Source organism: Protomyctophum parallelum, assembly GCF_964188405.1.
Source record: "Protomyctophum parallelum genome assembly, chromosome: 7".
Lineage (NCBI taxonomy): Eukaryota > Metazoa > Chordata > Actinopteri > Myctophiformes > Myctophidae > Protomyctophum > Protomyctophum parallelum.
This window is the reverse complement of record NC_139705.1, coordinates 37,652,562-37,677,129: the sequence shown is the minus strand read 5'-3', so window position 1 is coordinate 37,677,129 and position 24,568 is coordinate 37,652,562. Positions and strand designations below refer to the sequence as shown.

General features: G+C 42.6%; 1 protein-coding gene across 3 annotated transcripts in view; it reads right to left on the bottom strand.

Annotated features, from left to right (window-relative positions):
- LOC310862452 (solute carrier family 41 member 3-like) overlaps positions 1-24,219 on the bottom strand; it is a 31,472-nt gene extending 7,253 nt beyond the window's left edge. The window contains exons 1-8 of one of the 3 annotated variants that reach the window (XM_083770374.1): positions 24,016-24,219; positions 17,939-18,306; positions 9,544-9,651; positions 9,240-9,311; positions 7,995-8,139; positions 6,976-7,122; positions 3,714-3,858; positions 2,369-2,448 (exon numbers count right to left, since the gene is read on the bottom strand). In XM_083770374.1, the coding sequence (XP_083626500.1) occupies positions 2,369-2,448; positions 3,714-3,858; positions 6,976-7,122; positions 7,995-8,139; positions 9,240-9,311; positions 9,544-9,651; positions 17,939-18,262 (1,021 nt within the window). In that variant the 5' untranslated portion in view covers positions 18,263-18,306; positions 24,016-24,219. Of the gene's footprint in view, positions 1-2,368; positions 2,449-3,713; positions 3,859-6,975; positions 7,123-7,994; positions 8,140-9,239; positions 9,312-9,543; positions 9,652-17,938; positions 18,307-21,840; positions 21,984-24,015 lie in introns of those variants that run through there. The other 2 variants (XM_083770375.1, XM_083770376.1) reach the window with 2 other exon arrangements.
- Positions 24,220-24,568: the final 349 nt, after the last annotated feature.

The window sequence follows — 24,568 nt, the reverse complement described above, 5'->3', positions numbered from 1 at the left end:
GGCTTATTTGCTTTGCAGAGTAGGAATCAGTCTGGCAAGCAAGACTGACAATCGGAAAAGAATGTTCTTTTCCACTGGGGCCGGTAAATACTCGGCTTAGAACTCAGTGACACTTCATATTGGAGGCGCAGCTGACAAGAGTTTTATTCGAGTTACTGTATGAAAGCAGTCCCACCAGGGCCTGCCAGCATCCTGCAAGGGCCCCACAGATCCCTGCAGGGCCCCGACAGCCTCTATAGACAGTTTCACCCTTTTTTAAAAACCCCTACACAGGACTCAACCTGGACCAGTGGAGATGAGGTATTTGAAAAGTGAGAAGACAAAAGGAGCGTTGGAAAAGACATTATGACACGGAAAAGCATTATGGAAACATGTGCCGTCATATGGCCCCAACAGTGAAATGAGACACTGCATACTGTATGCAAAATCCATATGTGTTCCAAGTTCTAGATGGTATGGTACATACTGTATGTTTTCTTTATATTATTTATAGACTATGTGAGCCTCAGAAGACAGCCCAGCATTCTATCTAAGAAAGAAAAACTATGACATTGTTACTGCTCCTCACTTCTAAAATATGACCCATGTTTATCCTTCAACATACAGTAAAGATCAATTCAGGATTACAGGATTACAAAAGATCATGTCCACATTTCATTATGTTGACAATGTGCAGTTCTTACAGCCCATGGTACGTGACATGACACTGACTATGATAATATTAGCCCATGACACTGACCATGATACTGTCATGATACTGTCATGATACTGACATGATACTTGATACATGATAAAATAAATTATCATCTGTGCAAAGATTGGATACTGAGGGCAATAACGAATGCTGTCTGATTAGATACTTTGTTTCACACATGTATACACATAATATGGAGCTACTTATAAGGCACAACATATGGATGAAGACATTTCTGGTAAAGAAACTCATAAATGTCAGACCTGATTTCCAAACAATCATTCAAATGACTTCGCAGTTAGTTATGATGTTGAGATACAAATCTGTGTCTAATCCTATAACATCAAGCCACCCATCCAAGAGCACGGTGCCTCAGACACCAACACACATGCCTCATTTTGAGAGATGGAAATGTCTTGCGGTTGTTTCTGGTGGTCAAAACACAACACAATGTACTGGTGTGTCCAAGCCAGCAAGGGAAACTCAAACCAGATTGGTGTGTGTGTAGCATTAACAGCTGAGAGCAGTATAATGAAAGAGGGAGAGACTAGAGAGAGAGAGAGAGAGAGAGAGAGAGAGAGAGAGAGAGAGAGAGAGAGAGAGAAAGAAAGAGAGAGAGAGACAGAGAGAGAAAGAGACAGAGAGAAACAGATAAATAAATATAATTCGAGAGAGAAACAGGAAACAAAGGACAAAGACGGACAGACAACGGGAGAAAGACAACTAGAGAAGAAACAAAGTGATGCTTAATCTTCCCTCTAGGCTATCATGTGGTGGTGTGTCACACTCTGAAAATAGCCGTCACGATGCCAACACATTGTGTGCTTATAGGTTGGCTATTTTCGGAGTGCGACATTGTTTGTTGTACACCAAAGAACACAGCAAGTCAGCAGTCAGGCGTGAGAGAAAGAGAGAGGAGAAAGAGGTAGAGAAAGAAAGAAATTGAGACATAGAACGAGACAGAGACACAAAGAGAGAGAGAGACAGAGATAAACAGAGAGTAAAATGAATAGCAGACTTTGTCAGACTCTAGGGGACCATCTGTCTGCCTAGTCACGGTCCACTGTGGCAATGGAAGGGTAAACAAATCAACAGCTTCGCTGTTAGTCTCGGCTAGTTAGGGTTGTGTGTGTGTGTGTGTGTGTGTGTGTGTGTGTGTGTGTGTGTGTGTGTGTGTGTGTGGGTGTGTGTGTGTGTGTGTGTGTGTGTGTGCGTGCGTGCGTGCATGCGTGGATCCTTATATGCACAATTAGCTGAAGCAACACACACACACACACACACAGCATATCGCACACACTAATTTAAAATATATATTTTTAATCCCACGATTTGTAACCCATTTTTCACCCCTGTGTCAATCATCTAATGTGATCCTGGGCTCTACACACCCTCCACCAACCTAGTCCCCATATATGGGGGACAAGGGGAGAGCAACGGACTTGAACTCATGCTTCCTTCATGCCTGAGTGTCCAAGTTGCTCCTTTACACCTGACAGGGGGGAGTTTCCCTGGTTGGATGTAGCGCGTGGATGGAACACGTTATTCCAACCAGTTCCTTTCCCCGCACACACTAATTTAAGCATTCACACTCATCATGCCACCTTTTGTGAAGTCATAGGTCATGCCTTTTGTCAAGTCATCTCTTGTCTTTCCATGTCATCCATATCATCTCACCATTGATGACGGGTGTGAAGACAGCCATGCCCTTGAACTTTGGATCACTCACAGTCTTGTCCAGTATGAGACCCCCAAAACTGAAAATAACAACCAGGAACACAATCAAATGCAAAGTACACATCGTAGCTGTTGGGAGGAAACCTTTAAACCTTTCAGGAAATGTTGTCAAATGTAGTAATTATTTAGTCACAAGCTCTTACTTTTCATTGGTTATATATTCGTGAAATCCACAGACAGTGTACTTAAAATTCCCATACTGTAGCTATATTTATTCGCCTTATTTTTGTTCAGGCCTATTTTGGGAAACCTATAGTCATTCTTTAGGACACAACCGTCCAAATATTTGTTTGACGGTGTTTGATACGTGTGTATGGGGCATAAGACTTTAGTTCAGGCTTCTGTTTGGGCACTCTCAGTACTACAGGACCCCAGTTGTGTGTACTGTGCAGTTTACAACTTGACATGCAGCTGCACAAACAGGAGCAACAGAATGTGTTCTTGTGGAAGTATGCTACAATATTAATTATATTAATTTACGTTCTAACAATTCATTGTGAAATAATTCAAATATTGTTTAAAAGGTTTGTTTTTAGCTGAGTTACTTATAATACCAGCCATGTGTTAAGCCTGTAATTTACCAAGCTCCCTCACCAGAGCCCTGTGGTGGGCATAATTATAGCATCATACCCCTCCTAAGCATATACAAGCCTTCTGCCTCCATTAAGGCTACTAATATTTTATAGACAGACTAAACCACTTTCAACCTGGCATCCATTTTTTGGGCATGTTATTATAGGCAACATTCTTGCTATACTTTTGTGAAAAAGTTGGGATATTATGGAGATACGGTAATCTTTCCGCCCGACAGTGACAATTTATAGCAAGGAATTGACGTCACTTTACTGGACTGGCGCTTACAAGCCAGTCAGCACAAAACCTCTGGGAACGCAAATCCATCCATAATCACATAGGTTTGGGATTTGGGGTATTCATGGAATTTGGGGGAATTCATACAAACAACATCATTGAGGGAAATTGTGAACATCTTTGTTTTGATTCAGGGTATTGTGCATCGTACCAGTCTTTCACAATAAGTTGTATACAACATGTGTGCAGGTTGTTAGTTTTGTTTGTGTTCATAGAGTTCACTGCTGCTGTCCTTTAGTTTCGACTAGTCCTGTATATAGTCTGTTCATCTCATCTGGTCTCTGCAGTAATGTGTGGTTACAGGGATATTTTCATGTGTATTATCTATGGATTATTTATGCTCTCTTTGACTGATTTGTGTTCTATTTTGTGTGCGTGCGTGCGTGCGTGAGTGTGTGCGTGCGTGCATGCGTACCTGCTGATAGACATGGCCACTATGACAGGTTGCCATCCAGAGCGGAGAACTTCTCTGATCTGTGGACTCTGGCGAGCGAACATCACCCACACAGGAATCAGAGCCAGGAACAGCACACACACACATGGAGACAGGTACCATACATCTACACACAAGCACACACACAAAGAGGGAGAGTTAGTGCATATGCAGTACTATTAACATACAGATGAAGCTGTGGTGAACACATTCACATACTGTATGCATGCAATGCATGCACAAATACACAAAAGCATGAGATGGGTAGGATCTCAATTTAGATATTTAAAGCCTATTCTATGTGTCTATGATGTAGATGTGACCTTTGCTGCCCTCTAGTGGTATTGGACATAAATGTCATAGAAATTATCCCACAGTCCTTGAATGCTATTATAGTCATTGTACGTCTCCTGAAAGCCGCAAATAGAACCTGTCATCTGTTCATCATCATTTCCGTTCACCAAAATATCTTTTAAAATATCTTTAAATCATATTTTTTAATTTCCATTCATGCCAACCTGCAGGCAACTATATACGTATATCCACGTCGACCAATTTGATTTAAAGCAGCGACTGCAGTCACTAAATTCAAGCGACTGCAAAGACCAGACGGAAGTGTGCGGCGGGACGAGACAGAAGTGTGCTGTAGTGTCTTTGCATATTTCCACTGAGTGCTTCTTTTGCACACGGACTGTGACTGTTTGTGACGGAAACCTTTGGAAAGGCTGTGTGAGTCAGCAGTCTGTCTCCAGAGACTACTCGTGCCTGGAGCCAGTTGGTGCATAGACCATAGACCAGAATGCTCCTTGCGGTCGTGATGACCTGGGTTCCAGTACGACTACCAACTTGTCCCTTACTTTCCTGTCTCTCTATCTACACGACCTACAGTATGCAGCTCGAATACAAATGCATGATATGTTTTTGTAGAAAATAAAATAATAATTTTAATTTTAATAAAAATACATAATTTTAAATAATAATTTTAAATAATAATTGTAATCTTAATAAAAAATACATAATTTTAAATAATAATTTTAATTTTAACTAGAAAAGGTGCCCTTCTGGGCACAGGTCTCCACCAGGTTATCCACAGATCCGTGCAGTTAGAGGTAAAAACACTTTTCGGCCAGTTATAGCGCCACCTTGAGGCTGAGTTGAAATTGTTCATGTGGCATTTCTTCCTCGGCCTAGTGGGAATGTGCGTGCACAATTTCACGGAAATCACGCGATGTGTTCATGATTTGCAGCATTTTGTTTGAAACTGAGCACTCCTGTGAACTTTGGAAGCCAATCTTAACCAATCAGGATGGAGTCTGAGAAATCTGAAAGACCCGTTTCGTTGAATGGCTCTAGAGAGACTGTGTACTAATTTGCGTGATGTTTGGACAAAATCTGTAGGTGTACTGTGAAAAAACTTGTTTTGCACAAAGCGGCCTCCTGGTGGCGCTATAACAGGCCGTTCTGGAAAGTTTGGGGCAGAGGTTCATCGTTGGCATCCAGGGAGTGTGTGTGCAAAATTTGGCATCGACCGGGTTAACGGTGGCCGAGATTAGCTGTTCACGGACACACGGACGGACACACACACGGACGGACGGACACACGGACGGACAAAGTGCAAAACATACTCTCCCCACATGCCTTCGGCCTGGTGGAGACAATAAAAATACACAATTTTAATAAAAATACAATCTATATAGATAGATTACTATCTATATTCCGATCATCAGCTATAGCATGTGTGTTCAGTAACAGGGGTCCCCCTGGCTCTCCAGCTCTTTAGTAAACTAGTTAAATAGTCAAATACATGTTCAGGTCGGGATACCAATGTTAACCAATCAGTACAGAGAACCATAAAGATCTTTAATAAGCTTCAATTTTACAGTGTTCCAATTCCAATTAAGTCTGCTTTCATTGTTATTCATTTCTTTATGCTTAGGCAAGTGATATGTTTTATAGCCTACCCACCAGCAACCCTCACCTGGATGAAGTGGACTTGTTTGTTAACCCCACCCCATCAACACAAATACATACTTACACACACAAGCGCGCATGTGCATGCTCATGCACACAGCCACACACGCATGCACATTCCCAGAGTGTATAGAAGACATTTCAGACTTACAAATGAAAGTACATGGCTGACACAAACATTTTTTAAACCCTTTTTCAACTTGCTCACAATCGGAGTACCCATCGGCAAAAAATAAGCCCTCTTTTCATTTGAATGAAAGCTACAGTACATAAAACTAAAATGTGGAAAATAAAGTTAATTATTTTAGGGATACCGCAAGATAACATTAATGGTGGATACAGATGGCTGAGTGCACACTTTACTTTCATCTGCTGTTTCTAAGGGCATTTTTGGCTGACACTGTAACTCTGCACCACCATTATTGCAACAATATGATACAGGATACAAAAGGTAATCCCAAGAGCTTCTCACAACATCCACATGGCCTTGTGATTAATCCATGCAGTCAGCATTCAGCTAGGGTTAGTTTAACAGAAAAACACATGCTAGCGCTCATGTTTCCGTGGTCAGTTTTGTGGGGTAATGTCATCTTGACGCTACATTGATACACGTAGGCCCTACACAGAACCTTCGTCAACGACTGGCAAAAATAAATCTTTTGATAGAATCCATGATGGAGTCAATACCCAGAGAAACTAGTTACTCTGTTACATTTACATTGTAACTGTACTTGTAAAAGTTGTGTTATTGCGACATCATTTGAATGGTGTTTTACTCCATTTTATTTGGCTACATTTTGCTATTTGGACGACTTCTTGTTTCACTTCTACTTGAGTCAGTATTTTTGTTTAAGTACTTTTACTTCTACAGTTTTTGGCTACTCTACGAACCTCTGCACTAAAGCTTGTACTTTGTCGTATGTAACAAGAAACCTGCCAAAAATATTCCCGGCAGATCTAAATGACGTGACAGTATAATTTAAGCATGACTCAGTGATTACACAATATTGATAACAGAACTCCACATTTACAGCCAACGGATACCCTATCCATTCCAACGAGAAAACTATCCGGCTATACCCAATGAACCAATCAGTTAAGACATCTGAGAGGTACAAGATGAAAGAGTAGAAGCGCACATCCAACCTCTTGAAGGCAGATGCTGGCCGCGAAGTGAACTGAGATCAAAGAATAAAAAGTACTGCTTCCTTTGACAGCTTAAATTTTTGTTTCGCAGTTACAGAGAGTGACACTCTGTTTCTTTTTTTCTTACCTATATATTGATAGAGCGTGCTGCTGACTCCAGCCAGCAATGACAGCGTAATGAGGTCACCAAGGCTGGCTGCGATGGGCGTGGCAACATTGTCAGGGTTTATCCCTACCTTCCTGGAACCAATGATCACACCGATCATCACCAGACCTAGATAGACACATAATAGACTGATATACAGTATATAGACAGATATATAGACAGGCAGACAGATATAAAGACCGATATACAGACAGACAGACAGCCACTGTAGATAGATATACAGTATAGCACTCATGGATTGTATTCTTGAGCCTAAAGAAAGACTTTAGCAAACTGTTTCCGCGCTGACACTGCATGGTCAGTGTTACTGTTGACGACAGTCTACTTTCAATTCTTCAGCCACTGAGGCCTCCTGAAATGAGTGGGATTATTTCAAACGGCAATAAATAATGGACTATGTACGTAATGCATAAATTATGCATGAGGAAGAGAAATGTGGGACATGTACAGTACAGTCAGATGTCTGAGTAGGTTAGTGTGCTGAAGTTGGTCTTTGCAGAAACACATTCACTCTAGATTTAGGTGAACAGAGTCAATCTAGGTCTAGGACATGAGATTACGTGATAGAGGTACATTCATGACTACATAAATGATTACAAAGTGGTGGTTATGAAATGAAAATCGCCTGACTTCAACAGAGCCCCAGACACCTTTTGTGTTTGTTTGCTTCACTCAGTTTTATAGATTTTGTGCAGTATGTGGTCGTTCTATGGCTACAATTCTGGCCTCGCAACTTTTCAAAATGTTTGCCTCCTTATATTGTCCTCTACACACTTATATTATTTGACAATCCCTTAAATTGTGACTTCGCTGTCATCTGGGGACACGACCCAGAACCACTGCAATGGAGCACCGGTTCTCAACGTGGTCTCCATGGACCCCCAGACGTCCTCGAGTGTGTTCCGAGGGGCGTTCAGGGACCAAATGGACCCTTGCGCGTCTGTAACTCAGAGTTACTGGACCCCACTAGAGAGACTTGCCTAGGGAGAGAGCGGCGACGAAGGCCGTGATGATGCTGCTGGCACACAGGACGGCTGCCTGGTCCAGCTCCACCCCTCCCCTGGACACAGCCCCCAAACACACGGCCGCTACGGCCGCCAGGAAGCCCACCACGGTGGCCTGGACCTGCATGGAGACACACAGACTGGGGGTTCACATCCATACTTTACAGTATGTGGTGGAAAAAAGTACTCACATTTTTTAGAGGCGCTAGACATGGCTTTTGAAGATTACGTCATATGGCAGCCAAGTCTAAAGGACCGCTTCACTACTTTTCAACCTATGTTCATATAATAGGTCCTCACTAATAATCATGATAAAATGGCACGATTCTTTTCTACTCAGTCTGCGTCTCATAGGAGGGCTGTGGGCAGTTTAAAAACCGCCCTCCAGTGACATCATCATTAGGCAGATCTTTTTTAAACAAGATTTTTTTTACAAAAATGTTTAGTTTCATTATCGTGAGTTGTTTAGGGCACTAAATGACGACATAAGACGTCATGTGGCCGATATAAATACAGTGGGCGCACGCCCCTCACTTCACACAAGGGTGATTTTTTTTCACTAAGGTAAAATTATCAATACGCAATGTAGAAATACTCTGTTACAAGAAAAAGTCCGGAACTAAAAATGTACTTGAGTAAAAGTGCAAAAATAATCAAAATGTACTTAAAGTACGAAAAGTACTCATTATCCCATTTCACAAGTTATCAAATGTAAAATGTGTCAAAAAATATCTTTTGAAAAGAGCAGATCTACAAACCTGAGCTTGTAGATCAGGTACTTTCAAATGGCCAACATGTATATATAGCATAGGGCATAAGTGGTTACTGTATGTTTTGTGTGGTATGGCAGGAGTGGAAGATGGAAGGGTATTCAACGAATCAAGACAGGGTTCATGAAAATGTTTGTGAATGATGTGGTCTGTTCCTTGTGTTTCCCTATACTAGTTTATTCATAGTTATTCCAAGTCCTAGTTGTTCCAAGTTATTTCACAGTGTGCGTTTTTGGGACTGTGCCTGGTTCATTCTGCACCTGAGTCCTACACCTCCAGAACCACATTGTGACAAGAGTATGTTACCCCTCCCACCCCCTAAAGTTCCCGCTCATACAAATAAGACACATTAACATTGAAAGGAAATGTACACAAGGATATAAACAAGTCAAAGAAATTAAGTATACACAGTAGAATATGCAAATGTGAAGAGGTTGTGTTGTTGTATTACCTGTATTAGAGCCAGGTTACTATACACCATGGTCCACTGCTTAGCAGGGTCATCCATCTGACCAGTATTAGCCTATAAACACACATACACTTTTAGTAGAACTGACACCAAATTCACAGTATCCATACAGTACCAGTCCAATGTTAAATTCAGAGCAGAACAACTCATACATTACATGCTGACTAGTACTAGTAGGCTATACATATATGACATACACATGTGAAGATGCTAAGTTGTAGTAAAAATTTAGTCTTGGCCATGTCTTTCGGCCAGGCGGAGACAATAAATGAATCAAAAAACGTACAGCAGTGGACAGGCGAGCGGCCAGCGTCATCTCCAGGTTACCCTTCAGTCCCACCAGAGCAGGAACCATGATGAAGATCTCTGTTATCACCTTGAACACCTCCCAGTGCTGGAACACACGCATGCACACACACACATGCACAGAGACACACACAGGAAATTTCATCAGAAAAACAATTTCACACAGAGAGACATTAGAAAGACACTCACACACGCATGCACTATAAAAGCGCAATTGCCTTTAATCAATAGATTAATGACAATGGCGAGAAGTGGGTTAAGAATCCAAATGATCTCACGGGCCAGATGACATTTTATTTTGTATTGTGAATTTTGTTTGTCTAAATTAACTCTAGACAAACAAAATTCACAATATAAAATAAAATGTCACTACATAAATACAATGACAGACACAATAAATCACAAGTCAACAATGAAATGCTGACTAATGCTATTCCTACAACAAAAACTGTCTGGATTTATTGTCTCCACCAGGCCGAAAGCATAGGGAGAGTATGTTTTGCACTCCGTCCATCCATGTCCGTGTCCGTGTGCGTGCGTGTGCGCGCGCGCGCGCGCGCGCGTGTGTGTGTGTGTGTGGTGCCGAACTCTAAAGGTGAGGGCCCTGTTGCGGCCCGAACCTAGTTATATACCCTGCATAAGTGTCAGCTTAGTTGCCATCTAATAGCCTATGGACTAAACCCCTGTTTCTATTATGTCATCCTTATCACAAACATCACCATCACTACTGTCATCATTGCCACCATTATATCTAACGTTATCTTCTGATCAGAACAAGAACACGCTTGCCATTGTCTCAACTGCCTGATTTATAATCATGCGACATTCTCACATGGCTAATCTCACAAATATGATGCACCGTGTCTGTGATTCATCGTGAGTTTGTAGATCTCCTATATTCTTGCCATAAATTAAGCCTGACCCAATAACCTACTTTTCACGTCTCCATTGCCAGCAGACACAGGTGCATACTATACACCTCTACATGCTACAGTAGATTTACAGTCTGACAAATTCAGCCGGAGTGCGCGGGAAAAGCCTGAGGGTCCACTTTCACTCTTGGAGTAAAATGAACATTGTGTACCACATGCCTCACTATTTCGTCTCATCACGGTGCCATGCCAGCTTATGTGGACGGGAAAAGAGAGCAAGGGGGATAACTGGCAGGCTGAACATATGGGGGGGAGGGGGGTTGAACCAGTGGTTGATTCTAGGAGGGGGAGTTTATTTTTACACGCAGTTCTCTGGTTCTGGAATGGCAGGGATCCGTCTGAGAAGTGTCACACTTGCAAGCGGCTGTCATGGGATGTGGCCCACTTCTACACTGGCTGCTGTTGTTCCCTGGTGGGCTCGAACCCTCTCCATCTCTCTCTGCATGTACTGTAACTAACTGTACACAGTATAGGCAGACCAAGCACCATGGCATGAATATCCACGCCATGGTTATGGTTATGAATTGTTTTATCCAGTGCACATCACATTTTCTGTAAGAGTCTGTTTACTGTAAGTCTCGGACACCATACAAAAATCTTTGGCCCACAGAAACATAGTCCAAGGATTCCTTCTTAAGGTTCTTACGCTGTGGTTCTGAAGGAGGCTAGCCATATACTGTATGTGATCTGTCTGTGCGCATGTCTGCGTGTCCATTTGTCCGTAGCTAATCTCACAAACCGCTGGGCCAATCAGCACCAAATGTGCAAACTGCCAGTGTTTGACTTTTTGAGATTACGTCATATGGCAGCCAAGTCTATGGACTTTAATGTTTGCTTAGGGCAACGTAAGACGTTATGTAGCCAGAATGTACAAAAGTAATACAATTTACTCCCATTATCTCTCTATCTATAACTAGAATGAAATGAAAGAAAACTATGACCTACTAGCAGCAGGCTACTAGTAACTAGTAACAAAAGTTTTCAAATATAAAGTTGCCTCTGAGGTATAGTGGAGTCTAAGTATAAAAGTATTGAAAATTGGAAATACTAGTAAAGTAAAAACAAAATACCTCAAACCCATAGTACTTAAGTCCCCCCCCCCCCCCCCCCCCACACACACACACACACACACTCCCCATCCACATCAGCATTCACATCCCCACCCTTGATTCAATCAACAGTTACATTTCATCCCGAGGCTGCCCCCCCTCCCCCTCTCTCTGAGATGTCCAAATGTGATTTGGAGGACCTGGCAGAGGCTGAACTCAAACAGATACAATCCTGACACTAAGTATTACGTATCTCTCTGTGTGTCTGTGTTCCATCCACTCAGCTGTCCACCACTACCTTCCCCCTCCACTTATACACCATGCAACCTCGCCACCCATCTGCACAGTCATCCATGTGCAAATAGGCATCCAGTGTGCCATCTGAAATTGGTTATCCATATGTATGTGCAGTCATCTCCCTATCCGACAGGACAGGAGTCACAGGACAGAATATACTGTAGATAAGGATAAGATAACACGATAATGAATTGCCCCCATGGGGCAATAGTTAGTAGCTCTTTACTTCGATATAAAAATTACATTATGTTATAATATATTATGTATTATCTTATATCTTATGCTATATCCTTTGAAACATCAACAGTTTCTCTCAGCTGTTCATACTTGTATAAGATCCATGACGATGCCGGCGGATACCATTCCGAGTCCCGCCACCAGGTACGGCACCATCACCTGGGCGGCGATCCGCCACGAGCTCTCCGGCAGGAAGCCGTGCTCCGAGCGCGTCAACTTCCATGTCACGCCGCGGAGCTTGCTGCCCTGGTAGCAGAGCTCCACTTCCAGACGAGTCACCACCATGTTGGGTTAAGTAGCGATGGAGTTCAACCAGTCTGTTAGCCCATGGCTGTCCGAATGCAAAAGTGGTGTGTTCAGTTAAAGCAAAATATCGTTGCCGTCTCTGTTAGCGTCAAATCAAATCAGCTTAACTGGCCCCCTTTGCCCTAAAAAGTGAGGGAGGGAGAAGTGGACGGTCAAATGAGTGATTTTATAGATGCACCGTGCCGCCAATAGATTTAAGTGTCGGTTCGATCATATTTATAATGATAATTTTGGACAGAATGTGGAATCTTTATTTTCTGCCCAGAATAAAAATGGTCTCTTGTTAATGAAACACTTAATTAATCTCGGAATAGCTCAACCTGTTTTGCGCCAGCATTTGATCTATGAAGAAATGGTGGATATCAGGATCTGCCTCAAAATAGAAATAAATCATATTGATAAATGCTTTAGGCATCAATTGAAAAACAACAGCAAATTATCCAGTTATTCACTTCTTCCTTCCTGTGGTTAAGGCTTTATAATTCAACGCATGTTTTAATAAGACGTCTTACAAAATGAATATGTGTGTCCTTCTCTTACCCCGTTGATGTCAGAGGAAAATGTAATCCATTTCATTCTAAGCTGTAAGCCAATGTTGTGCTACTAGAAGTGAATTCAAAGAAATAAGATACTGTCTCCAGGACTCCGATTGTCTTTGCATCCACTGAAAGTTGGAACGAATTCTCTGTAGAACACCGACGGAGGCATGACATCTTCTAGTGAGTCAGTGGCGTTGAGGTGTCCATTTGTCAGCAGGAGCCGGCCACAAAATCATTAAAAGGCTCTCCCGTATTCACAGGTCACGATGTTTCCCGGCACGTCTGATGTGCTGCCTGACTAAATGATGCCGTCAGACAAGCAGCAGCTCTCCACGCACATTGCTTCTCTCTCAGGCAAAATGGAACAAGATAAACTGACGCAGATACATTTGCACATTTCATATCATCGTCATATTGAATTATGTCCTGTTTTCATTAAGTCCAGATGGACCAGCTTATTTTGGAGCTCAATCATCATTAGCATATAAATTATGTTCTTAAAATGACCTGTCTCTTTAATTAAGATCGTGAGAGGCTTCGGGGCTTCTGGCTGCTTTGCGGACAAGCAAATAGTTCAAGTTTGTTGAATATCCAATTAACAGACTTCATTTGTTTAAGCCTCAACTCCACTTGCCCCAGTCCTGTGAAGTCAGTCGATTGTGATGTCCACTTGCTGTTACAGGTCCACTAGGTCCAACAGGCCCTGAATGTCTGTGTCTCTCTGTCTGACTCACTCGCAGACGTGAAGACACTCAAAACGTCCAGTGTCCTGTAAGTTGCCCTCCCCAGATGTCTGCAGCCCGTCTCGGTCACACTACTATGCGCTGGCCGGGTGACAAACAGTCTGACGAGACGGAGGAAGGTAAAACGTTGTGACCCATGACAGCCGCATGGGTGATCCACTGGCAGAGTGCAGCAGCCGGCGTCCAGGAGCGGGTTGTGTCTGCTCGTGTCAGCAGCACCGGGGAGTCCTGCTTTGCTGTGTGACGTAGCATAAAAACAGGGAGGGCTATCTGCTACGCATCATATCCAAACTCACTGAGGAAGACCAATCTCTCCCTCTCTCTCTCCTCTTCCTCTCTCTCTATATCAGTTATGTGGCAACCTCTCACTCTCCTGTTCCATGTTATCTACCCTTCTATGTGTTCTTTCACTCTCCATCTTGTCTTTCTCCTGCAGTCTCTTTGCTGTGTCCTGATCCCTGCTCCCCCCGCCCATGTTTCCCTCTCCATTCCCTCTGCTCTCTTCTCTTCATCTCTGTTCTCTCTTGCTTCCATGCACTCTCTCTCCATCTCTCCTTATAGATTCTGCTCTCTCTCTCTCTCTTCTCTCTGTCCCTCTCTCTCTCTCTGTCTCTCTCTCTCTCTGTCCCTCCCTCTCTCACCTCTCTTCCTCCTTAGCTCTCTCTCTCTCCCCATCTGTGCTCCCTCCCTCCTACCTGCTATGTTTACACTCTGGCAGGGGTGTAAAGTAACCCAGTACGGTACATGTATTCAACTACTGTACCTTTTCTCAGCCGAGCAACGAGGGCATCTATTCCCTTTATGGATTGCTGAGGTGGAGCTACACCATCAGCTCCTCCTAGTAGTTGCGGCACATCTTAACTAACCAAGCTGTGTTATTCATACATACACTGGGTTGATGGTGCCCGGAATCAAACTGAGAACGTTGCGAGTTACTGAGCTACCCCGGCACATAGAATGATGCTCACTGTGTTATGAATTAATTATCACACTTTTCCTCACTGAGTTGAAAGAGCTGAAAAAGAATGTGTACTCTTGGCTATAGTAAGAGCATATCTTTCTATCGAACAGCTGCCATGGGTCTATTTAAAATAAAAAAGACATGACAAAAGAAGGAATGGGCTGACTTATAGAAAGTATTTCCTGTGTGACTTGAAAATCGTGTCATTGAAACTCCTAGAGATATACCTGGCAAATATTGGAAATCAACAAATCAACATCAGCTAAATGTATCCCTAAGTAATTGGCAATGGCTATGAGCCTAAGGGCTGTATTTTGCGTGTCTTAAGTACCAGGTCTTATTCCCTAACTTGAGTAAACTAAAGACCTGGAGGCGTGATCAATGCCATTTGGCTATTCTGAGTGGCCAAAGAGCATTGACCACGCCTCCAGGTCTTTAGTTTACTCAAGTTAGGGAATAAGACCTGGTACTTAAGACACGGAAAATACAGCCCAAAGAGTTTGACGTTGGTGTATTACCATCTTCTCTCAGTGTCCTTGTCTGTCCCCTGGCCGAGCGAGACAGCTCAAATGGATACAGTTTCAGAGTGGATGGATTAAATACTGATTAGCTGCAGATGGAAAGAGGGTCAGCTGTCCTCATACATTGCAACGAAAAAGTACATACATTTTTTACTTATGTAAAAGTGTCAATACTGCAATGTAGAACTACTCCGTTACAAATGAAAGTCCGGAATTCTAAAAGTATTCTACAAAAGTATTTGCATAAAAATGTACAAAAGTACAAAAAGTAGAAAGTACTCACTAGCAGAATGTCCCATTTCAAGTTGTCAAATGTATACAAATCATTTGAAAATAGCAGGTCTACAAGCTCACAATGCGTTGCATCGCGATGCATTGTGAGCTTGTAGATCTGCTATTTTCAAATGACCGATATGTATATAGGCCAGGACTGGTTATTGGTTAATGTATGTTTTGTTATAATTATCAAAATCTACAAAGGAACTAGTAACTAAAACTTTCAAATGATTGTAGTAGAGTAAAAGTACAATATTTGCCTCGGAGTACTGGCAAATGGAAATACCTCAAAAAAACGTATGTAGAGTAAAAGTTACTTTCCACCACTGCTTCTAGGCATACATTACAACGATCACTTGATACTGTGGTGTGCGTACAGTACAGTACAGTACAGTACAGTACAGTACAGTACAGTACAGTACAGTACAGTACAGTACAGTACAGTACAGTACAGTACAGTACAGTACAGTACAGTACAGTACAGTACAGTACAGTACTGTACAATACAGAATACACCACCCGGAGCATCACAGACTGTACAATACAGAATACAGACTGTACAATACAGAATACAGACTGTACAATACAGAATACACCACCCGGAGCATCAGACCCTCCTCACAATGAAGTCTGCCCAGCTCCTTATCTGAGCCCATGGGCGTCACAAAACGCGACACCCCCCCTCTCACAGATCAGTGATGTCATCCCCCCCACTTTGACTGCTTTGACCGACTGACTTTTTTGTTTTAGTTTTTCCGCTTGGATGTCCGCAACACGTTATTATGGATCCCAGCGCAGTTCTGGGAAAGCCACGCTGTGATTGGCCAACTAGGTTTCCCTTATCCCCTATCTATGGAGGGTGTGCGCATGCATAAAGTGAATGGCAGATCGAGTGGCAAATCGAGTGGCAAAGTGAGTGACAAAGTGAATTTAATGTTGTTTAAAGTCATTTAATGCAATCAAATAGGACTTTTCTGTGTGGATGTATGGGCTGTCAAGGCCAGAAAGTAGTTTTTTGCCACTCAGTAGGCATTCCCGCATAACTTCCGGGTATGATGATGATGTCACACGCATACCCTCTATTGGCCATCGCAAATCGATTGATTTGAATGGCCATCCAGCCAATCACAGCTATAATCACAGGTTGTTTATTTACAGCATGGCTCAGAAACAAATTTCAGATTTATTTGGTGGGCTCAAATAAAAAGCCCTGATGAGGTTCAGGTTGTGGAGTAAGAGTTGTTTGCATTTACTGTATTGCGTTGTGATGGGCCACATGTGCCAACTTCTGTTGCTAAAATGTTATAAATGCCTACTGTATATGCCTACTCTACTGTATTGTGTTCTGACGGGTGGCCGCCAGACCCGCCGACCCGACCCGAAGATTGCGCATAGAGCCCCCCTCCACCTTCAAAGATGCTAAAACGCCCCTGTGAGCCATCCAAGTCATCTCCAGGCTTGACTGTCAACAACACCCTGCTTGCTGGTCTGCCTGCATGTGCATGCATTGCTCACTCAACCCCGTACAACTAATCCAGAATGTCGCAGCACGCCTGCTCTTCAACCTCCCTAGAATTTCACATCTCCGCCCTTCGGCGTTCCCTTCGCTAGCTTCTGCAGGTTACTGCCAACACCCATGGTGATGACCTACAAGGCAATCAAGGGCATGAACCTGTACATGTGCTGTTACAGATACAACCCAGTGAACCCACCAATACTAGACATGGCTATGCCACTGAACAGGTTATGGGTGTTTTCTTTACTCTGAATCTTAAGAGAACATGTGAGGTATAAAGCAGTAACACGTTTGAATGGGCTCCCGCCACATATAACAAGGATAGGCAATAAATCAAGCTGCGAAGGGAAATAAAAAGGAAGCCGTGAGTTATGTTTGGCTAGCTTGTTTGATTTTTGGACTGTAATTGGATCCTTTTTTTCTTTTCTTTTTTTGTACACATGGATGCATATCCATCCATGTGTACCAAATCAGTTATTTGCGTGACCAGTATTTAGATGTTGTTTAGACATGGTGTCCTGGATACCAAATTGATTTCTTTGCACACTTATATGTGGCCATTTACCATGTCGTTGATTAACGATGGTGCATGGCATCTACACTCTGACCTTCCACTTTGTAAGTTACTCTGAGTCTGGATATGAGTGCCTGATAATGCCTAAACTGTACAGTTCGAGTGACAGGATGAAAGGCGTATGTTATGAGAGAGAGAGAGAGAGAGAGAGAGAGAGAGAGAGAGAGAGAGAGAGATTGATGTCATAAAACAGACACCACCAGTGTGTCTAATTGTATAGGGGGCAGGGGCCCACCTTGCAAATGAAATGCTAATGGATAATTGCTAAATTATGCGTGCACAGACGTACGCACGCACGCACGCACGCACGCACGCACGCACACACACACACACACACACACACACACACACACACACACACACACACACACACACACACACACACACACACACACACACACACACACACACACACACACTGTACCTGCACGGAGTCTAGCACCATGCCCGCCATCACCATGCCCATCCCTGCCAGCAGGTAGGGGAACACCACCTGTAGACAAATCCAAAGCGACGACTCCTCGTCCAACTCCTTGGCGAACGTCACCTTAGTAGGCTTCTTGTCTTCAGCCGGCTTCTTGGGAGCCGGCTGAAGAATGGGGGACAAGAAGGGCTCATCCTGCCCGTCTAAAGCGTCTGCCAGGCGGGCATCAGGGCTGCCACCGGCCTGGCCTTTGCCCTTCCCCTTGGGGCGAGATTTCTTGGGTTTCTTCCTTTGACGGGCTTGTTGTGTGTCGTCACCTGGCATGGTGCTGGTGGGCGTAGGGGCGGTGGTGACTGTGGTGGGTCAGTCTGACAGAAAGACACAAAGTTGGCGACACAGTAAGTAAAAGGACTGGGGTAGGGAATACATCCAATTCTGCTATATGGAAAATATCTTACGAACAATATGAGACATTTCAACATCAGGTATAAAAGGTTCTTGAACATTAAAAAATGTAGAGGGAAGAAAATGGGATTGTCTTCTGGACCCACATGGGAACAGTGTGGCTGGAGCCGGTGCTTTGTTGTCTTGTTTCATTGAGACATTTGGTTACACAATATCAATTCTGTAGACTTTGTGACATAGTTTAAAGTTTTATACTGTATTCTTTCTATTTACATTTGAGCCTCAGAGATAAAAAGCTTAAATCGCAAATTTTATATTTGAACCAAATGAACCATACAGGTCTGTAACTCGGAAATAAAATAAAAAAAACTAAAAACTAATATTTGTAGATTTGCATAAACATTGTGCATGTCTGTACTGTAGCTACATGTATTTGTATGTTTTTAGTACAATTGTATATACAAATCTGAATGGAAAATATTTACACATGTCTAAAACAATGAAGATTTTACACTGTAAATTGGAGTCCCGGATAAACATTTGTTCTTACGAATCACTAACTGCAATACTTTTATTTTATCTCTTACACACGGGACAGGAGAGATTACATTTGGCCATAATGATGAGCTTCAGGCAGTATACTGTTGTCGACCAGCAGGTGCCCTATAATCCGACCGACACACCAAATTACTCAATCGAAGAATAAGCATGGGCGCCTCCAACCACTATACTAGCCTACTGATGGGTAACACATTATATTTTATCATTTATATAAGTTCCGACTGAGTTGTAGTAGCTAGCTTTAGCAATGTGACGTGGGCTGAAGAAAAGGCAGGTTTGTGCACAGATTCACTGAGCACACAAAGTACACAGTGGTTCGAAGTCGAACCGAGATCTTGAGATATTGAGATCATCATCTCAATATCAATTTTTTTTACCTCAATATCCATTACCATGGCCTCACACCACTCCACCCCACACCGCCCACTTGTACCACCTTTTCCACTACAAAGTGGTAATGAGTGCCTAAAAAGTACCCATTCCAAAGCGCCGGCACTCGCCCAGCAGTCTGCTGTCACCCAGGCGGATGCGTGCACCAGTAAGCCCTCAGGCGTCTTACTGGTAATAGATTAGGCCTGTATTGTATTGTATTGTATATTTTTGTGTATTACAATTATCATAGTTGTAATACATTATAACTTATTGAGGGGTGGTAGCCCCTCCCATGTCCAGCTTTTAATGTGTGCGACTGTGCGCACAAACTTTGTCCTACACAAATATTAAATTCCCATTGACAATGAATGGACAATTTTACGTCATAGTGTAAACACAAACATTGCGTAACATTGCAAACATTGATATGTGGCTTTCAACTCTCAACCGTCAGTAAGAAGTCAGCGATGATGACGATGATAAGAGCGCCCCTCACTTTACATTTTATTATATTATAAATCAGTTATAGCCTAATCCATATAGTGTATTATCATACAATGCATCATAATACTTTATATTGTATTAGAATTACAGTTATCTGGGGTACTGCGAAGGGGTACTTTATTTGAATGGAAACGGTATATTTTGAAGCGGCGTGGACTGTGGTGCTAAAGCTGTACTCAAAATCGGGCTAAATAAAAGTGGGGTCTCAGCGTGGCAGTGGCACCAATAGTTTCCAGCAACGTCTCGTCAACCCACTCGGAGCCATGGATGAATTCGGACATACTGACTGCAATGAAAGCCAGAGACAAAAAATGCTCTGAACTTCTAAAATGCAAGTCCAAGCTAGCCAAACGCTTCGACAGTGATCTCCAAACCCAAGTGGGCATGGTGGAGGTGAACGGAACACTGTCCCCCCCCCCCCCCCTCCCAGTGAGCTGTGGTGTTCCACAAGGAAGCATACTAGGACCTTTACTGTTCCTAATAGTAATATATGTAAACGACATGACATCAGATTGTGACTGCAATTTTTTCCGGTTCACAGATGACTCAGCACTGCTGGTCTCGGACAGGAACAAACTGCAGGTTGAAAAGGCCCTCAGCTCTGAACTTGGTAGAATCTGCACCTGGATCGCTGATAACAAACTATCTTTACACCTGGGAAAAACTGAATCCATTCTATTTGGATCAAATAGTAATCTCGGCAAGGCAAATGGCTTCTTGGTTAGAGTGGGTGATAAAATGGCCACCAACGTAATCAAAAAGGTCAACCAAAGAACAAGATTCCTATACAGGATCTCCTCACTGGTCAACAAAAACACCTTGAAGACCCTAACAGGAGCCCTCGTACAAGGTTTCTTCGACTACGCTTGCACCTCCTGGTACCACAGCACCTCTAAGGCCCTTAAAACAACGCTCCAGACTTCCCAAAACAAACTGGTCAGGCTACTACTCACTACTCACTACTAGTCACTCCCCAAACCCACCTCACCCATGCCCACTTTGACAGGTTGGAATGGCTTAGGGTTGACGACAGAGTACAGCACCTTGCAATGGGTCTGGTCCACAAGATTCGCTACACCACCAAGATACCCATGTAGGCCCACCTGTCTAAATACTTCCTTAATGTCAACGAAGTCCACACCCACAACACCAGAGGGAGTTCAACAAACCATGTGCAACCCAGATTCGGCACAAACAAGGGATTAAATTCATTTCGCCCTAACATGTGCAAATCCCTTGACTCCTTCAAAACTGCTCTCAAAGGGCACCTACGGACGGCTGCAATTCGAAACTGGCCCCCGTAAAATCTGAATCCCCCACCCACCCCTGTTCCCCCTCAGTGTATATGTTTATTTTCCCTTTTTACCTCCTATGATGATTTCCTTTTGACTATATGTGTATATTCGTACGTCTCTAAATGTTTTGATGAATTGAAAATGGGGGCCCTATTGTAAACAAGTGTAATGCTTTATGGTGTGTACACTCACTGTTAACAGTTTTTGTATTGAGTTGTACTTGAAATGTACTGTAATTCTGCAAACTGTTAATAAATCAATCAATAAATCAAACCCCCCTCTTTCTGATCCCCGCCCCCTTTGGGGCAAGCTGAACCATAGCCGAACGGTGTGATTTGTGAATGACAAATTCATGAGCTTTACGTTTGTAAAACTCATTTGCGTATAGTGCAGCCGGCAGCCAGCGGTCATATGCGCGAAAATAGACAATCTACACAACGTCTACAACAATAATATTATTGTCTCGATGAGACACAATATTGTGAGCTATATAAGCCTCATATGAAACGGAGGGAGTGGTTCCATATGGAGCTTAATTGTAAGCTTGAATGCACATTGTCTTTTTAGTTTTTTAATGATTGAAGACTAATCAATGGGATTCCGCAGCCAAACACCAGTTACCGGTACACATCAAGGGGTGCGTCTTTCTTCTACGTCGTCCCACGTTGCCAATATGCGTGTTAGTTGTTACAACGTTATAATGTTACAATGTTGCAAAACAAACAACAGCCAGCACCAACGGTAAACATTCATACACATACATACATACAGTGCTGTTGATAATCTGCTGATGGTCGCCTGACCGCCCCGTCAATAAACACATGGTCATTCACAACAATAATGATCCAACATATCGGAGATATCCACGTCAGACGTGCTACAGCTATAGGAGGCTGCCATGGCATGGACAGACCATAATAGTACTAGCAGTAGCAGTGCAGAGCCGTGTCTATTTCTAAGGCTCTGTAGCAGTGGTAACCAATAATTACACCACTACTCGCACTGTGATTGGTTTAAAACCAACGGGAGGAGGGGTCTAATAGGCAGTCCCCTCTAAAGAAAGTGAATATTTATGTTTGATGTCAAATCTGATTCTGATGGATATCAATGTCATGCTGATAATTTTATAATTCAAAATTATTCACAACAAATGACATAGGAGTAGGCCTAATTGCAGTGTGCATGCCTGTGTGTGTTTGTGGTCCACACAGGGTATAAAATATTCCTCAGTCACAGGAGTCAATAAAGGTTTATCTTTTATAAATAAATTGTTAATTGTATTGACAAGCACAAGACAAGGCATTATGCAATTTGCAATGCAATTACAATAATATAGTAAAAATTAAAAACACTTTTCAACCTATCTTCATATAATTGGTCCTCACTAATGTTCATGATAAAATAGCACAATTTTCTCCTGTCTCATAGGAGGTCTGTGAAAAACCCATCCACCACTGACATATCATTAGGCAGCGAGATTTAAAAATATATTTAGATTTTTATTATCGTGAGAACGATGGCTTCCATTTTCGCATTGTAACTTTTCAGGAATAGAAAGCCTGCAGTCCCCCTCAATGTCACCTATAATAACCTATGTAGATTCATACTGAGATGCCCATATAGATCACCATTGCTCCATGTACGAGTCTTTAAACTGGATATCACCTAAATCAAGAAGACACTCACATTGGCTACAATTTATTTTTAAATGTATTTTCTTTCCTTATCCACAGTACCTAAAACAATTTCTTGTCCCATACACACCACACTATAATTTAAGACACACGGACCATCCCTACTTTACAGTCCCCACAAGGATAAAAAAGGAAAGTGGGCGCCGTGCCTTCAAATTTAAAGCTCCATCTGATTGGAATGACCTACCAAGTCCACTCACATCAATCACTTCCCTCAACGTATTTAAGGAATCAATTTTCATACACCTTCTAACGCCGTGCTCATGCTTCTAAATTAACGTACTCTTCTTGGCAGTTGCCCTTGTTTTCCATAAATATAACATACCGACCGATCTGTATGTACCTTCATATGTGTTCCCTGCTGGCTCGATGCTGCTGTTCATTATTATCACATTATGCATGCTGGTATTGCATGTTTGCTTTTGTTTAGTTTTTTTGCCTAATAACATGGTCTTATTGTGCAAAGGGTATATATTTTTCCCCATATGAACTCTGCTATTTAGGGTTGAAACAGTGGGGTGGGAGCTATCTTTGGGAGAGCTTTTGTTTTGTTTTGTCTTGTTTTGTTTTGTCCTTTCTGTGTGTATGGTTGTACTGTTGTATTGCTTTGTGAACTGCATTGTACAATGTATCTGTGTTGAGGACCCCCTCTAAAATGAGATGCGACATCTCAAGGGGCTTATCCTTTCAATAAAGGTATATAAATATTAGCTGGGATTCCCCATCGATGGTCACTGGTGGACAGGTTCCTGTTGAAAAAAATGTGTGCTATTTTATCATGATCATTAGTGAAGAAGTTTTTACAATTCAATCTAGAGAGATACAGAGATCAGAGATACAGACCAAGAGAGAGAGACGGAGACAGTCAGAGAGAGAGAGAGAGAGAGAGAGAGAGAGAGAGAGAGAGAGAGAAAGAGAGAGAGAGAGGCCTAATGGACAGAGCAAGAGATACAGAAATATAGAGAGAGATACAGAGAGGGGGGCACACAAACAGACAGCAGCAACAATAATAAAATCAACAACTGTAATGTCAACAATAAGCTATAACTGTCCGAGTGTCCGGTCATATTCCATGGAAACTCGACCCACAGCCAGAGGTCACGATCCATGGGATTGTTACAAATATAGCCTAACCAAATGAACCCTGCAGCTTGTACACTGTAAGAGTCACAATAGATTAACACTGAGCATTCATACTGTGTGACGGACATTGCTCTCTATACCAAAGGTTAGTCAAAGTCCTTACCTTTCCTATCAAGAGATTGTAAAGCAGATCCACTGAGGTGAACACCAGTCACCCAGAACAACTGACAGTCACTGTGAGCGCCCCACTCGTGCGTGCGTGCGTGTGTGTGTGTGCTTCTATCAATGTACATTCAAAAGCTACAGTACGTGTGTGTATGTTCCATATGTGTGCCCATGCCGTGCTCACTGAGCTATGTTGTGAATCTTTGTGCTGTGCACGTATGTGTGCTGTGTGTGTGTGTGTGTGTGTGTGTGTGTGTGTGTGTGTGTGTGTGAGTGTGTGTGTGTGTGTGTGTGTGTGTGTGTGTGTGTGCGCGTGTGCGTGTGTGTGTGGTCTTAAATTTCAAGCCATTGGCAGATAAGGATATCCCTCCGTCTGTCTGACCTCATCTCACTCTGTCAGTTGCAGCTCGTTCACTTGCAGTCCTGCACTTTAAAATAGGCCCTGCGGGTTCATTTGGTTACTCTCAAGAGTTCCATTAACACTTATGCCTACTTAAAGTCACACTTTCAACTTGGAATATACAGATAATATAATATAGCGTTCTCTAATT